This window comes from Eurytemora carolleeae, unplaced genomic scaffold (genome assembly GCF_000591075.1).
Source record: "Eurytemora carolleeae unplaced genomic scaffold, Eaff_2.0 scaffold86, whole genome shotgun sequence".
Lineage (NCBI taxonomy): Eukaryota > Metazoa > Arthropoda > Copepoda > Calanoida > Temoridae > Eurytemora > Eurytemora carolleeae.
The window spans coordinates 338,026-354,915 of record NW_019396290.1 but is presented as its reverse complement, the minus strand read 5'-3'; the positions used below and the strand labels follow the sequence as shown (position 1 = coordinate 354,915).

Genomic DNA, 16,890 nt, shown 5'->3' with positions numbered 1-16,890 from the left:
TATATATATATATAGAAACCATTCCATAATTGTATTTCTCTTTATATATATATATATATATATATAAAGATGAGGGTCTGATGTATCGAGAGAATGCTCTGAATATACTTTTATTTATATTATCTGATATGTAATCAACCCTTCTCATCCCATCCACCCTTCCAACTATACTTCTAAGAAATTGCTGCGAAAAGCCATCTTGAATCTCAATTTGCCAAAATTCATGCAGAAACAGCTACCGTTCTGTTTGCGAAAAGCATTTAATTTTTCATAAAGCGATATTATATTGATATTATTGATATTATTTTTATATTCAATATCTATTTATCTAAGCTATGTACCTTACATATTTACGAGCTGTGCAAACCTTTCCCTACACCAAACCAATCGGTGCCAAACTTGCAGAAAAGAAATCTTTTTTCACTAGCCATTAAATCCTGTGAATTTCCTACTAGTCTAATGAAGTATCTAAATCACCCACTTTACTTTAAGTGGGAAAAGCGAAAAGCCAGAGTATAGTAAAGAGTTCTGTCTTTGTGTTCTTAGTCGAGAACGGTTCCATCCCCGTTCCGTTCCATTCTTTGTCGAGAACTGTTCCATCTATTATATTGTCATATTTATTGTACTTGGATTTTTTTTCCTTTTAAATTGTTTTTAGGAAAAATACACTTGAGGGTAAGAAAAAACAAGGGCGTATGAGAGGGGGTACCTGGGTGCACGTCCCCCCAGGAGGAGAGGGGGGGGGCTCATTTAATATTACATCTGGAGATTTGTTGTGAAAAAAACCTCGTATTCTTGATTTTAGAGGCAGTATTTTTAAATTGGTATTAATTGCCCACTCTGTACGGTTAACACAGGGTTTCCAGTGCAAGTGGATTTTACTCCGATTGGAAAACCTAGTTAACACTGAACATTAAAGGTGAAACTTTTTTATGGAATTATTTTCAAGAACCAAAATTATATTCTTCTAAAAATTCTGAGACATGTTTAAAAAAATTTTTTTCTCACAAAAATGGGATTTTATGAAAAAAATATGTTTAACTTATTTGCGATGGTCATTTTTTTATTTCTGTGAAAAATACCATTTGTAAACATGTTTTGAAATTCCTAGAACAATACATTTTGATTCTTAAAACATGACACCAGAAACATGTTTAACCCATTCTTGAAAAACTTATCATTACTGTAATGACTTAATGACTTATTTTCCTATCTAAATCTATAATTTATAACGATATCAGACCTTTCAGTCCTCGACCAAATTGTGAAAAATCTTTATAGATTTAAAAGTCGAAACACACTTTTATTATTATTATTCAGGAGGAGAGGGGGGGGGCTCATTTAATATTACATCTGGAGATTTGTTGTGAAAAAAACCTCGTATTCTTGATTTTAGAGGCAGTATTTTTAAAACTTTTCATTATCTTTTTTAAAGATAATTTTTAAAATTTCTTTTTTCTTTTTAAAGTTCATAAGCCTACAAAGCAGATTAATCAAATAGAATCAATTGAGGGGATTAAGGTGGCGGCAGACATAATTTCAATTCTGATTCACAACAATACCCAAAAGTGCATTTCTTGCTTCAGAAACGATGGAGAAATAAAGGTTGCAAAGGTACATGCCACCCTATAAAGGGAGGGTCACTTAAAATAACGCATGTAGTATAATTACATAAAACAAATACTTAAAAATCTCACTTTTGCCCTTAACTAAAAATGTTTCATTAAAAAATCTTTAATCGATACTGCCTTTAGTGTAAATAATCATTTGATATCATTATTTATGTACTAAATCCTATGAAAATATGGATATTTTAAGAAACTTTTCCATCTCTATTTTTCACCACTTGAAGCTTACACCACAGTATTAATTAAGATGGAGTGTCTGATGAGTACACAATAACATACATAACTTACTAACACTTCTTTTAATGTGGAAGTGTGCATATGATCAAATAGTCTACCTTAACATAGTTTCCTGATTTAAAATGAGTTCCCCACATAAAACGCATTCCTGATTTAACGTTCTATGTGTCGTTCTTTTTTTCGGAACAATGGGATCGTTCTTGATAATTCCGTTCGTTCGTTCTCGTGAAAGAACGATCGTTCCCCAGAAAAACGCCCCGGCCTATCTATTACATACTCTACACTTCTCCTCCCATCCACCCCATTCACATCCCTTCTTCCTTCCTTACTCCTCTGCCTTCCCTACTCTTCTACCTTTCCTACTCCTCTACCTTCCTTACTCCTCTGCCTGTCCTACTCTTCTACCTTCGCTACCCTTCTACCTTCTGCCTGTCCTACTCTTCTACCTTCGCTACCCTTCTACCTTCGCTACTCTTCTACCTTCCCTACTCTTCTACTTTCCCTACTCTTCTACCTTCCCTACTCTTCTACCTTCCCTACTCTTCTACCTTCCTTACTCCTCTACCTTCCCTACTCTTCTACCTTCACTACTCTTCAACCTTCCCTACTCCTCTACCTTCACTACTCTTCAACCTTCCCTACTCTTCAACCTTTTCTACTCTTCTAACTTTACTTCTCTTCAACCTTCCCTACTCTTCAACCTTTTCTACTCTTTTACCTTCATTACTCCTCTGCCTTCCCTCCTCTTCTACCTTCCTTACTCCTCTACCTTCCCTACTCTTCTTCCTTCACTACTCTTCAACCTTCCCTACTCGTCTACCTTCACTACTCTTCAACCTTCCCCACTCTTCACCTTTTCTATTCTTCTACCTTCACTACTCTTCAACCTTCCCTACTCTTCAACCTTTTCTACTCTTCTACCTTCATTACTCTACTACCTTCCCTACTCTTCTACCTTCCCTACTCTTCTACCTTCCCTACTCTTCTACCTTCACTACTTTTCTACCTTCCCTACTCTTCTACCTTCCCTGATCTTCTACCTTCTCTACTCCTATACTTTCCAAACCCTTCTACCTTCCCTACTCTTCTACCTTCCTTACTCTTCTACCTTCCCTACTCTTCAACCTTCCCTTCTCTTCTACCTTCCCTTCCCTTCTACCTTCCCTGCTCATCTACTTTCTCTACTCCTATACTTTCCATACCCTTCTACCTTCCATACCCTTCTCTACCTACAACATCCTTCAACTCTTCTCCCTGCATCAGTCGATCTTCCAACTATCCTACTCTTTTTCCTTCTACCTAACTTATCTTTCTACCTTCCCTACTCCTCTACCTTCCCTACTCTTCTACCTTCCATACCCTTCTAACTACCCCACCCATCTATCCTTCTCCCTGCTTCAGCCTATCTTCCAATTGCCTTACCCTTTTTCCTTCTACCTTCCCTACTTTTCTACCAACCCCACCCATCTACCCTTCTCCCTTCTTCAGCCAATCCTTCAATTCTTTTACCCTTCTTCCTTCTACGTAACCTACCTTTCTACCAACCCCACCATTTTACCCTTCTCCCTGCTTTAGCCAATCTACCAAATACACAACTCTTCTCCCCCATGCATTAAACCGCCCTTACTTCTACCCTACTCTTCCCCCTCCCATCATATTCCTTTCTTCCTTCCTTCCTTCCTTCCTCTAAACCCCTCTTTTTACATCCACTCCTTTGTTTAGTGTAATTTTTACTTTGATTTAATTAAAGAAGATGAAAATTTTTAACTTATCTTTTCTTGAGTCCCTGCTGATTATTTACTGATATACTTACACTATTAGTGATGCAATAGTCAGCAATATTAGAAGCCAAGAAGGAAACTAGAAGTCAATAAATGCTTCATCAATCTTGAGGTTCACACCGTAGGGTAATCAGGGCAGATATCAATTACATATGCTAGTATTCAATACTAAGAAGACTGTTTAGGTGAAAGCGCATATTGTAGAATAAAAGACTAGATGTCTCGATGGATCAATAATCCGTCTCTGATGAGATATAAAGAGTGTCTCAGATCTCTATAGAGTTGGTTATCTCCGATCTTGGATAGGTGGAAAATACTTGGAGAACCCTGTATTTTTTATGCAAATTCTTAACTACATGACTTTTTACATGTTTTGAATTGATAAACCCTTGTAAAATATTCTGATCTCCCTAAAATACAATAGTAAAACAATCCATGTAGGATTGCTGAGTAAATTATTCAGCATTGTGTTGTGACCATGTTCACTAAAGTAATCTTCTGATTAAATTGAGAATGTATGCCTTATAGAGGCAGTGGTTGAACTAGCTACGGCAAGCTAGCTCAATTCACTTCGATCTAAGTAACTAAGAGTTGGCTTTGTGAGTTTTGAAATCTGACTGAAAAGAATTAAAACCTAATATCTGTTTGTGTATAATGTTGTGAATGTAATAAATGAAGCATATATATTCCTATCCACATTAGAAGATAAGGCAGAGCACTCAGACCAGCATTACTCTAAAATCATAAAAAAAAACACATTAAACACAAATATTTTTATTGGAGTAAAATCTTGATTAAGTGGGATTTTGAAATCTTTTAATGACATATGTGGGAGTAGGGGGGGGGGGGGGTATTAATTGCCCACTCTGTACGGTTAACACAGGGTTTCCAGTGCAAGTGGATTTTACTCCGATTGGAAAACCTAGTTAACACTGAACATTAAAGGTGAAACTTTTTTATGGAATTATTTTCAAGAACCAAAATTATATTCTTCTAAAAATTCTGAGACATGTTTAAAAAAATTTTTTTCTCACAAAAATGGGATTTTATGAAAAAAATATGTTTAACTTATTTGCGATGGTCATTTTTTTATTTCTGTGAAAAATACCATTTGTAAACATGTTTTGAAATTCCTAGAACAATACATTTTGATTCTTAAAACATGACACCAGAAACATGTTTAACCCATTCTTGAAAAACTTATCATTACTGTAATGACTTAATGACTTATTTTCCTATCTAAATCTATAATTTATAACGATATCAGACCTTTCAGTCCTCGACCAAATTGTGAAAAATCTTTATAGATTTAAAAGTCGAAACACACTTTTATTATTATTATTCAGGAGGAGAGGGGGGGGGCTCATTTAATATTACATCTGGAGATTTGTTGTGAAAAAAACCTCGTATTCTTGATTTTAGAGGCAGTATTTTTAAATAAGACGGGAGCTCGGTCAACAGAACATAATATCCAAAATTCTGAAAAAATATATTGCACTTTCTATAATTTTCTTGACTTACTTCCTTTGTTGCTGCATTTCTGCATAAAACCTTTGAATTATAAGAAGAAATGTTGAATAAAAAAGTTTTAAAATAGAATTTTATTCCTTGCAACGAATATTGTATTTTTTAACCTGCGTAATATGTGCAGCTGCTATTCCCCAAACTGGTCCAGAGCAAACAATTCTAATTAAAATTGTTTACAGTGAGAACCAGAAAACTATGGAACGAATGTCACCTTTGTTTTCCAGCTTAGAAATGCATGCTCCATTTCTTGACTACACATTACACAGCCTCCTTGGTCGGAAGGAAATTGAATCAGACAAAGTTTTGTTAAGTCAACAAAATGTCAAATACTGTGTAGAGTGTACAGTGTACACCAATGTCGGATAGGGATATATGATCCAGAAATAGGTCTACAGAGACAACTACTTTTATAATGAAGAGAATTTATTCAATCTATTTTCTTAGATTTCTGGTTTGAGCAAGTATTTAGACGTAGCATGTATAATGGTTCTTTTTGTTTGAAAAATTAGTTTCTTAATTTGTAAAAGAAAATTTTCAAATTTTTGACTAAAAAATAATCTAATAATTTTACTGGGTATCGCTGTGAGGCCCGTTTTAAAATATTCAACGTTTTCAGATTTTTAACAGCCTCCACAGTAATCTGAGTTGTACATTCTATTTCAAAACTGCTAGAACTGGCAAGCTTGCTTTTATAACATTATGTACAATTTTTATTCTGACCTAAGATATTAAACATTACTATTTTTCAAAATTATTAGAAAATAGTTGTTCATTTTTTGTTTTGAAAAATTGTTTATTAACACTTTTAACGTAAAAAACATAAATGTCTCGAAACTGATTCAAATCACAGGTTTCAGGATGTCATTAAAGTGAATAAATGCATACATATTAATTTGAAAAATATATTGATTCCAGAAGCTTCTACTTACCCTTTCCATGGAATAGATTTAGGTTTAGACATCTCACTCTCTACTAGAGAAGACTAAAAAGTGACAATAAAAACACGAAAAATTTGATTTTAAAAATTCTGACCATAATATATATTTTCTCTTGCTCTGATATCCTGGGATGAACCTCTGGAGAATCATATGCTAGAAATATCCAGCCTACAAACCAAACCTTAATATGCAGGGTTAGTTTTATTACAAGATCATACAAGCAAAATTTCAAGAAAACTTTTTATTTCATTTATTTCATATTTAAATAAAAATTGATTAAATTGGTTAAATTGGTTCTTAAAGACGATTTTGTCTTCTGAACTGAATTTGTTAAAAACGAGAAAAGGATGATGATAAATCTTAACAACATTAGTTTATGAGTAAACATACAAAATAAAAGGTGTTCAAAATGTAAAGTGAGGGTCATACATATGAATATAAAGATTGAAAAAAATATTATCATTATCATTATCTGTTTATCATTATTCGTAACCATTGATAACCATAAGAAAATGGAATAGAAATAGGAAGTGTATTTGATATTGTTGAAAGCATTAGTTTTACTACATAGAAAATCATTAATTTACTAATTTAGTGAAATGGGTCTGTTTACACTACACAATTGCTGTATCTCATGCTCAAGGGACATTTTGAATTTAAAACTTGATTTCAAAAGTCATGTTCCTATTTCAGAGTTTTCAGATGATTACTGTAGTAAATTTATGTTAATAATTTTAATAATATAGTTCATCTCACCACGCCGAGTACTCCAAATACATAGAACACAGATTCCCAGCCAACATAATCACATAACAAACCTAAACAACAAAATCACACAACAAACCTAAACAACATAATCACATAACAAACCTAAACAACTAAATCACACAACAAACCTAAACAACATAATCACCGCAACAAACCTAAACAATAATAACATAATCACACAACAAACCTAAACAACAATAACATAATCACACAACAAACCTAAACAACAATAACATAATCACACAACACACCTGGACAACAATAACATAATCACACAACAAACCTAAACAACAACAACAATATCACACAATACACCTGGAAAACAATAACATAATCACACAACAAACATAAACAATAACAACATAATCACATGACAAACCTAAACAGCAATAACATAATGACACAACAAACCTAAACAACACAAAATAATCACACAAAATCCTGAACAACAACAACAACAACCACTAATATAATCACAGAACAAACCTAAACAACAGCATTTTTTAAAATGTATCTAAAGAGTATTTTATAAAATATTATTTCTGATTATTTAGAAGAAAAAACTCCGCCATCCTTTACCTGATATTGGCAATGAAACAACAGTACCAAAAGAAGAGCCTGCGTACGCATAAGAAACAAACCTGAAAAGTTAAATCAAATAGTAATATAAGTTATAACTGCAATTTAATTGTTATTTTTAACACGATGAAATTATATTAATTTGGGAAAAATTAATGCCCATAATATATTCGTTTATCATAAAAAGCGTGTGAAAAATTAACCTGCTCCGTTCAGCCGGTGTCGCCCATTTAGCAAGCATAGCGAGCATGGCGGGGAATGTGACCCCCTCCCCTAGCCCTTCAACTACACGGACTGCATAGAATAGGTAGATGCTAGTCTTAGCGGCCTAAATCAAGGGTTATATTATTTTATTTTATATGAGACCGGATAATTAGAAAATATTGCAATCTTTATGGTCTTCATAGTATGATAAGATTTCAAAAATATCGAATAATAAAATGTATTTTAATGGGCCATCAACTTTTCAAATGTAAATAAAAAATAAATTTAACAGTTGGTTATCTACAGGTAAGTTCACCAGTGGAGTAAGCAGCGTAAAAACAGCTGTGATGAAAACCCCTCCTCCAAACAACCATTTCCCGCCAAAAAGTTCGGCAAGGCGGCCACCTGTTAAAAGAAATGTCTTAACAAAAAAAAGAAGAATGGGGAATTCCACAAATGATTTAAATTTTGTAAGTTTACGAGATAAATAATAAAGATAATAGTTGAAAATCAGACCTAGACTTAAATTTTTCAACATTTATTAACGTTTCTTAAATCTATCTCGTTAAAGTTCCAGACTTTAAAAAAATCAAGCTATAGATAAAATAATGTTGATACCTGGAACTTGAGTTAGAACATATCCATAGAAAAATGCTCCCAGTATACGCCCCTGTATTCAATAATGAAAAATTAATATTTTATCAACTGGATGTTGAAAAACCTTTGATTTTTAAAACCTTGACTGTTTATTCCAGCAGGGGTAAAGGGACCGTAAGCGTCTTTTTAAGTGACCCTACATGCAAAGAGGCCAGTGCCCGATTTATCACGGTACGCCTTTCACCTTTTAGTTTATTCAGTAGAGAGAGATCTGTGTTTTTAATAGCTGTTAAATCGTTCTAAACCCCATTAAACGCTGTGTACAGTTTTAACTCAACATAGTTTTAAGTTCTGTCAATTCTAGAAAATAACTGTTGATACTTTTAAATAAATAACAGCTTGTGAAGAAAATGTTTCAATAGACTAATAAGAATATGTCTGATATCATTGGTCAGTCAAAGATTTAAAGGGTAATCAAAGGGTAATCAAGGTTAAATGTATGCTTACTGTCCCTTTAATAGTTTAGAATGTATCATAGCTCTACGAGTTACGACATTTGGGTTCACAAATTAAATTAATTTGAGAGTCTATGGCGAGTAATCAGTTCCATTACCTGAGTTTTTTCGTCCCATGCGAACGGTCCCTCTTTTGCAGTACTTTTCATTTTTAGTATTATCAACAATTTGATTAACAATAAAAAAACATATTAAATAATATATAGTTTTGGTTTGTGTTTCTGAACTCAGGTTTATAGCTTTTGTGTAAAGTGTAATGGTGGATTCAAAACTAAGTGAAATAAAGAAAAAGTAGAGTTTACTTCAGAACTTCATATTTGGGAAATATTGAAATATGTTTTCGGAGAAAATATTTGGGAAATATGGAAATATGTTTTCGGAGAAAATATTTGGGAAATATGGAAATATGTTTTCGGAGAAAATATTTGGGAAATATTGAAATATGTTTTCGGAGAAAATATTTGGGAAATATTGAAATATGTTTTCGGAGAATATATTTGGGAAATATTGAAATATTTTTTCGGAGAAAATATTTCTCAGTAGAAGTAAAATAGAAGAAATGAGAATTAGTGAAACTGAAAGATTTGAAGGAAGGGGTAAAAATATGGATTGTTGTAGGAAAATATTGTAAAAAGTAAAGATTGTAAAAAGTAAAGATTGCAAAAAGAAATAATTGTAAAAGTAAATGTAGGGATAAGTAAATATTGTAAAAAGTAAATATTACAAAAAGTAAATATTCAAAAAAGTATTTTTAAAAGTGTACAGCTTGGTTGTAGTATATATCAATACAATGAAAACAACTTTCTATTTAAATATTTTATTTCTACCAATCTTTCAAACAGCAGAGACACATACAGATGTAAACAAAGAGAAGTTGCCAATTGACAGTTACTCTTTGTTTACTTGTAAACTTGTAATTTAAAAAAAGGTTTGTTAAAATTATCTTATCATTATAAATAAAAACTCGTCTTCATTGGTAAAAATTATAAATTGTAAAAAATATGAAAAAGAAAACATTGCAATAAGTAAAAATGTAAACAATAAAGTTTGGAACAGTTTTTAAAAAGTAAGATTGCAAAAAGTCAAGATTGCAAAACGTCAAGATTGCAAAAAGTCAAGATTGTAAAAAGTCAAGACTGTAAAAAGTCAAGATTGTAAAAAGTCAAGATTGTAAAAAGTCAAGATTGTAAAAAGTCAAGATTGTAAAAAGTCAAGATTGTGAAAAGTCAAGATTGTAAAAGTATGGAGTTTTATCAGTAAAAATTCAGAAAAGAAAAGACAAGAGTATCAGAGAAGAGTAATTGTATACTGCACTTCCTACATTAAGAGGCAATAAAAACCTGTTTGATAAATTAAATAGTTTAAATCATAGGAATTGAACACTAGCCTCAAACGTACATTAATAATCTTACTCCTTGATATTTTAGATTTGCAATAGAGGCGAATGTTTTTTTCCTTTCTTTATAATATTTTTCTCTTTAAATTGAATTCTATACGTTTTTTTGGGAAAAACTGAACTAATGAAGGATCAGCATGATACTCATGTTGAAAAGAATGAAATAAGATCCATTAAAACTAGTTTTTGTTGGTCATATCCCTGGTGGCTGAAGAGTTCGTTTCTGCAGATCAATAAATACATATTTTTCAAAATTTGATATGGATTTGCTTTCAAGCAAGTTTTATTGTTTTCATGTTTATTTGTTTATATGTTTGAAAGCTTGGTAGAAATAAAATATTTGAATCAAATCGTCTTCATTGTATTTGTATTTCTTTGCTCTTCATGAAATGATATTTTTAATATAAACTTTTGTAATTCAACTTTTTAATGCATTCAAACTTAATTCAATTTATGATAAAAAGGTTTTTTGAATAAAAGTCTAAAATATTTAAAACTATTAAATGTTTTTACTTCTTTCATTTTGTTTGTTTAAGATTTTAAATTTAACCACAATTCGATTTAAAAAGCCGTTGACAAAAATAAACAAGGCCAGAACTTTTAATCGACGTTCACGGATTCGACTAATGATAGTTGCGGATACATCCTCTACAACCTTTTAAAAGTCAAAATTAAAATAAATTGGCATATTCAAATATGGAGCTTGGCTTTTGTATTCAAACGTTTTGCAGCTTAGCTCCCTCTAACCAAAAGTTTTCGGCTCTTATTTATATTTTCTCTCAACTTTCTCAAAACAATGAAACAAGGTAAAATTTGAAGAAATAACTTTGTTTGCTTGTTCTGAGCAAAATCAAGGTTTGAAGGGCAAAACAAAAAAATCCCGAATTAAATTTTCTTTCTTTAATTTTTGGGCAATTAAGTCTTTTTTAGGCAATAATGGAATAAATGGTTTATTGTTTTTGAAACCGTGGAGATGAGGTTTAAAAACATTTAATAAGTGTTCTCTCTCTATATGAGAATATATTTACTATCTAGCCTGGGAGGTTTTGACCAGGCGAACATTCATTACTACAGGGAACAAAAGATTTCTAATCTTGTTTTTGGCTCAGGAAGCAGTATACATGATACATGTACAGGATACAGGATACAGGATACAGGATACAGGATGCAGGATGCAGGATACAGGATACAGGATACAGGATACAGGATACAGGATACAGGATACAGGATACAGGATGCAGGATACAGGATACAGGATACAGGATACGGAATACAGGATCAACGTTACAGGATATAGGAATGTATGATCAACGATACAAGATACAGGATACAGAATTAAAACATACCCAAGACATTTTTATTTAATTATATCTGTGTCCAAAAATGTATTCTGTATCACAGTGTGAACATGTATATCCTGAATGAGAGTGTAAATGGAATTTAATCTAAAGAAATGTGCACCCCGAAATATCATATCTTTATTTCGCTCCATTTAACAGAAAATAAAAACAAGAAAATAGCTTTTCTATTCCTTCTCAAAAATAATTATAATTCAGATTTAACTTTAATTGTTCCCTGCCTTGAATGGTCTTGTTGATGATGTATAGCTGTATTATTTACCATCGCCACAATTGCCACTGATAGGTTAACACGCATACAGTATACGTTGGCAAACCCTAGCAAGCCTGGAGAGTAATATAAAAGTAATTTATTTAATAGAGAATATTAACAATTGTAAGAAAAAAAATTCACTCTTATAGGGATCGACAGTACTTTCAATTTCAAGAGGCCATTTATTTACCAAGGATTTTCCTCGATTCCCAACAGCATCCTTTAAACCGTTGCGTTGACTGATCAAGGGTAAAAGCTATTTCAAATACAAAGCACGAGATAATACAAACAAAAAATCACAATTTACTATGTATTTTTGACCCGCCTAACCAGAGTAGGTTGTTTTGATTGGTTGACCCATTATAAATACATGGTTGTACACTGTACAGTGTACATTTTAAACATAATAATGATGATAAATCAGGAAAAAGGTAAGGAGGTGGTGAGTAAGTATAAGGGAAAGGGAGGATACTCAGCGGGTGAGAGCTATTTCCTTTTTTATCTGCAAACACGCTTTGCAATTGTTGAACACTATGTTAACAAGTTTTTGCCCCATTTTCTGATTTTCTGATCTCTTTATCTTTGCAACCAAAGGAGTAGAATTTTTGCCACAAACTCTAATTTTTTAATTCCTACATCTTTGCAAGCTGATTGTGTAAGCCTATAATATTTCAAATTTAGATTCTTTAATCTAAAACACTTCATAGTTTGACATATCTAAGGTCTACGGCATTGGGTTGCAAAGATATAGGGATTAGAAAATCAGAGTTTGTGGCAACAACTCAATTCCTTTCGGTGAAATTATGATTTTTCAAACTATGGAATCTATTATATCAAATAATCTTAGTTAAAATATCAAAGGTTCACATCATTGCAAAGCTGTTGCAAAGATATAGATATTAGAAAATTAGAACCTCCTGTGGCAAAAAACTCATTTCCTTCCAAGAGCAAAGTAAAACAATATGATCCACTGCACGCATTGAAATCCTGCTATTTTTGATTTATACCATATATCATTATACAACCAAATTACTGGCGTTGCCCCCGAATAAATGTAAACAAATGTTAAAGAATATTCACCCATTAGCACCAGTACATGCCGTGTACCGTACTTCGGCATCTCAGACTCCGGTTTAACCTGATCAGGAAATAATATGAATTCTTGTTTGCCAATCTGAGGGCAAAACTTTCCATAAAAAATAGAAGCAAAATTTAACAAATTACTTATTTAAAGGGAGTGACCGGCTATGTAAGGTAGTTGAACTGAGTATGCAGTTTTGAGGAAAACCTCTTTCGGATTCATTTGAAACATATTAAACATTTTAAAGTTATGTAAATCCTCAGTTTGAGCGCAAATTCGACGTTCAAAACTCCTACTTTGGGGGTGGATACGTTTTCAGAATTATAGTTTTTTTAAATTAATAAATAACGACGACATAAAATGTAAAAAAGTTCTACAATAAACTACACACGTCATGTATAGGAACATTTTGAGAAAATAAAAATTAATCTTATCATCGAAAATAAGTAATCTTGTTCAATTATTAGCTTAACTATTTTCTCATTATTCTGGTTTCTCATTATTCACAAAGATTTTCTGCAGATTTTCTAGAATTATTATTTAAAAGATGACATTTGAAGAATTCGAAGAAATCTGCGAATATATTGAAGAAAATAAAAAGTTCAATGTAATAATGAAAACGAAATAATCTATTTTAGCATTGATTTATTGACAAATTTCTTTTGAGAAATATGATCGATCCTAACCATCTAATTATATTACTGTGTAATTTTTACTTTATTTTTCGTTGTCGTTATTTAATAATTTAAAAAGAACTAATTCTGAAAACGTATCCACCCCCAAAGTAGGATTTTTGAACGTCGACTTTGCGCTCGATCAAACTCAGGATTACAGATCTTTAAAAAGTTTAATGTGTCAAATGAATCCGAAAGAAGTTTTCCACAACACTGCATACTCAGTTCAACTACCTTACATAGCCGGTCACTCCCTAAACGCAAAGAGGACGGTTCAACCTGATCCGATCAATACCTCATTTGTGCGAGAAATGAACTATCCTATTTTCTCTCTGAAAATAAATTGAGTCTTAGCCACAAACTCTGATTGCCAACTATAAATTCTATCAAACTAGATGGTCTACAAAGATGGATTAGAAAATTTGAGTTTGTGGCAAAGTCTCAACACCTTTAAAAATGTCTACGGTGGATTTCGAGATCAAGCATTCTATATTTGTGATATCAGATATCAGATTTGTCCTCAGATACTATCGAAAAGGTGAGAAATGGAAGTCATGTCACAGTAACAACAAATTTATTCGTTCATTTCTATTTTTATCTTATAAGATATATCAAAAAGTGTCAATAATTGTATTTCTCTTGTTGTTAAATAAATAAATAAAAATAAATTCTACCATTTTGTTTTGTGAATGTTGATGAACTATCAACATAAAGTCACATTTTTAACCTTATCTATGCAAACTGATGTGGTTAAAGCTTTATTCAATATATCAATATAAATATATCTATACATTTACAATGATAGTATATTTACATATTTATATATAATCAGATTTACCGGAGCTGAGATTAGAAAAAATCGTACTTTTATATTCCTATGTATGGTTTAGGACATGAAGACATGAGTATGACGGAACAAGATAAATCATAAAGAAGTTTGTTTGATTTCCACAACACAAAAACAACTGTTTGGACCAAAGTGTCAAGTGCACATCAAAGGAAATGCAAGGGAGAGGGGGGGGGGGCTAGGCCCGGGGGAGGAGTTCTTCCTTTGATTATAGTTTGCCAATAGTATACAGTGCAAGGTGTACACTGAATACAAAAGATTGTACTGCAATCCATCAATTACAGAGAAAACATGATCTTTTACTTTCCATTCATCCATCTTGGTTTATACTCAATAATCTTATATTCCATATTCATTATATTTCAGGATTTTAAAGAACGAAGACGATTTCTAACAAAGAGAATAGAATATATGTTAGAGTGGAATTTAGCCAATCCCTCGGTATGAATTTTGTCAGTCCCTTTCAGCCTGAAAGGGAGTTCAAAGTGTACAAATCATGTAAATGTTCACAAATTATATGCAATAGAGTACATTAATGCAGTATGTTCCCTTGACTATCCATTTCAATTTCAAGTTTTTTAAAGCTGTTAAATAAACTTTATAAAATGAATTAGGTGAATAAAAAACATCATTTGATTTAAAGTTATAACGGAAAATCATCGTTTGTAAAGTGAAAGGAAATGATCATTGCTCAATTATGAAATCAGCCTATTTCATAATTTGGTTTTCTTTTAATATTAATTTTAGATTTTCTATAAAATGATGTTCCAGGGCCCAAAAGGTTATATAGCGTAAATATGTGAAGTACACCTGCAGTATGGAAACAGCACAACAAAATTCATACAAAGGGATTGTCTAAATTCCATTCTAATATATATTCTATTCTCTTTGGTTTAAGGATAGTGTGACGGACCCATTATTGACAAGGTTTTGAGCTTGTGAGCCAAAAATACAGAGAAAATCACCTATTCTAGACAATACAGTCATTTAGTTAGCTTCGGAGAGTAAAAACGGACAAACAACATTATCATCATCAACCCACCATATTGTTCAAGAAACCCAGGGGATTCATCAAGATACAATGAAAACGCAATTAAAAGAACGTTTTAAATATTTCAAAAACTTGCATAAATTAGTTTAAAATTATGGCATTTTTCTGAGAATTTTAGCAATGTTTAAAGTTAATTTGTAATTTTATAAATTTATCCCATTTCTGTAGATGCACTTAAAACAAAACGTGTATAATTTTCGTTTAAATTTGTTTGTGTTCTGTACTTTAGTTTTTGTTGTGTACTACATTTTTGTGTAAAGTACTCCATAATCATGTTGTGTTCTTTATTTTTGTGTTGTTAACTTTTTTTGTTGTATACTTTATGTTTGTGGTGTATTCTACATGCTTGTGCTGTGTAATTTATTTGCGTTGTTTTGTACTTTATTATTGTCTTGTGTACTACATTTTTGTCTTGTGTACTTTACTTTTAAGTTGTGTTGTACTTTATTTTTGTGTTGTGTACTGTATACTTGTGTTGTGTACTTCTTGTTATTTCTTATGTTGTGTACTTTCTTTTTGTGTTGTGTACTGCATGTTTGTGTGGTAAAGTTCATCTTTCTGTTCGGTACTTGAGATATATGTTGTGTACTGAATACTAATTGCTTGTGTTTTGTATGTATGTTTGTGTTGTGTACTGTTTGTGTGTGTGGTTAACAGTTTGCTTGTTTTCGTACTGCATATTTGTGTTGTGTACCGCAAGTTTGTTTTGTTTACAGCAGGTTTGTGTTGCGTACTGTATGTTTTGTTGTTTACTGCATGCTAGTGTTGTGAACTACAAATTAGTGTGTGTTGAGACTCATTTAAAGAATAGTGAATCAGGAAACTATTTGAAATGTCAGCAGTGCCCTTGTTTCTTTTCCTTGCCGTCAGCAAACCTTCTCTAATTCTGTATCTTTAGTGTATACAGGCACATGATGCATCCACATCGATCCAGGTCTTAGAATTATACATCAAAACGTCATTGGATCTTGGTTTGACTTCAATCTTTTATTTCATAATGCAACTTATGTTTATTGTTAATATAAAAACTGAGAAACTGTTTTCCGACCAAAAAAATGTCAAGGATCGTTAAGTGTTTTCCACAAACTCTGATTTTCTAACTTTTAGATATTTCAAACTTTAAGTTACGCTTATAGATAAAGTCAAACCTTATAGAAATCCAACGTATAGAAACCGCTACGTATAGCAACAAGGCGTATTTTCCGGGAGAACATTTTTTATATTTTTGAGAAATTAAATAATCAGTGTAAATTAGATATAATTTTCTTAAAATCCTTTTATTTAAATGGTAAAATGGAATTTTATGAAATCATATTAGCATTACTAGAGAACTTTTTGTTATACTTTAAAATTTTTTTTTTATAAAAATAAAACTGTAGCATTTTTATGAAATATTTTTTTAATAGTAACATGCAATTTTATGTATAACCATATAATCATTTATTTATGTTGTCAG

The 16,890-nt window shown here is 31.8% G+C and overlaps 1 protein-coding gene across 1 annotated transcript in view; it reads right to left on the bottom strand.

The window, feature by feature from the left end:
- LOC111700260 (putative inorganic phosphate cotransporter) overlaps positions 1-14,284 on the bottom strand; it is a 22,158-nt gene extending 7,874 nt beyond the window's left edge. Inside the window, exons 1-15 of the mRNA XM_023471137.1 lie at positions 14,211-14,284; positions 12,862-12,919; positions 11,750-11,855; positions 11,207-11,238; positions 10,372-10,393; positions 8,873-8,915; positions 8,281-8,332; positions 7,979-8,067; positions 7,662-7,786; positions 7,459-7,520; positions 6,868-6,929; positions 6,206-6,292; positions 6,103-6,155; positions 5,281-5,332; positions 5,024-5,125 (exon numbers count right to left, since the gene is read on the bottom strand). Of these exons, the coding sequence (XP_023326905.1) occupies positions 5,024-5,125; positions 5,281-5,332; positions 6,103-6,155; positions 6,206-6,292; positions 6,868-6,929; positions 7,459-7,520; positions 7,662-7,786; positions 7,979-8,067; positions 8,281-8,332; positions 8,873-8,915; positions 10,372-10,393; positions 11,207-11,238; positions 11,750-11,855; positions 12,862-12,919; positions 14,211-14,246 (981 nt within the window). The 5' untranslated portion in view covers positions 14,247-14,284. The remainder of the gene's footprint in view (positions 1-5,023; positions 5,126-5,280; positions 5,333-6,102; positions 6,156-6,205; positions 6,293-6,867; positions 6,930-7,458; positions 7,521-7,661; positions 7,787-7,978; positions 8,068-8,280; positions 8,333-8,872; positions 8,916-10,371; positions 10,394-11,206; positions 11,239-11,749; positions 11,856-12,861; positions 12,920-14,210) is intronic.
- Between the last annotated feature and the right edge of the window lie 2,606 nt (positions 14,285-16,890).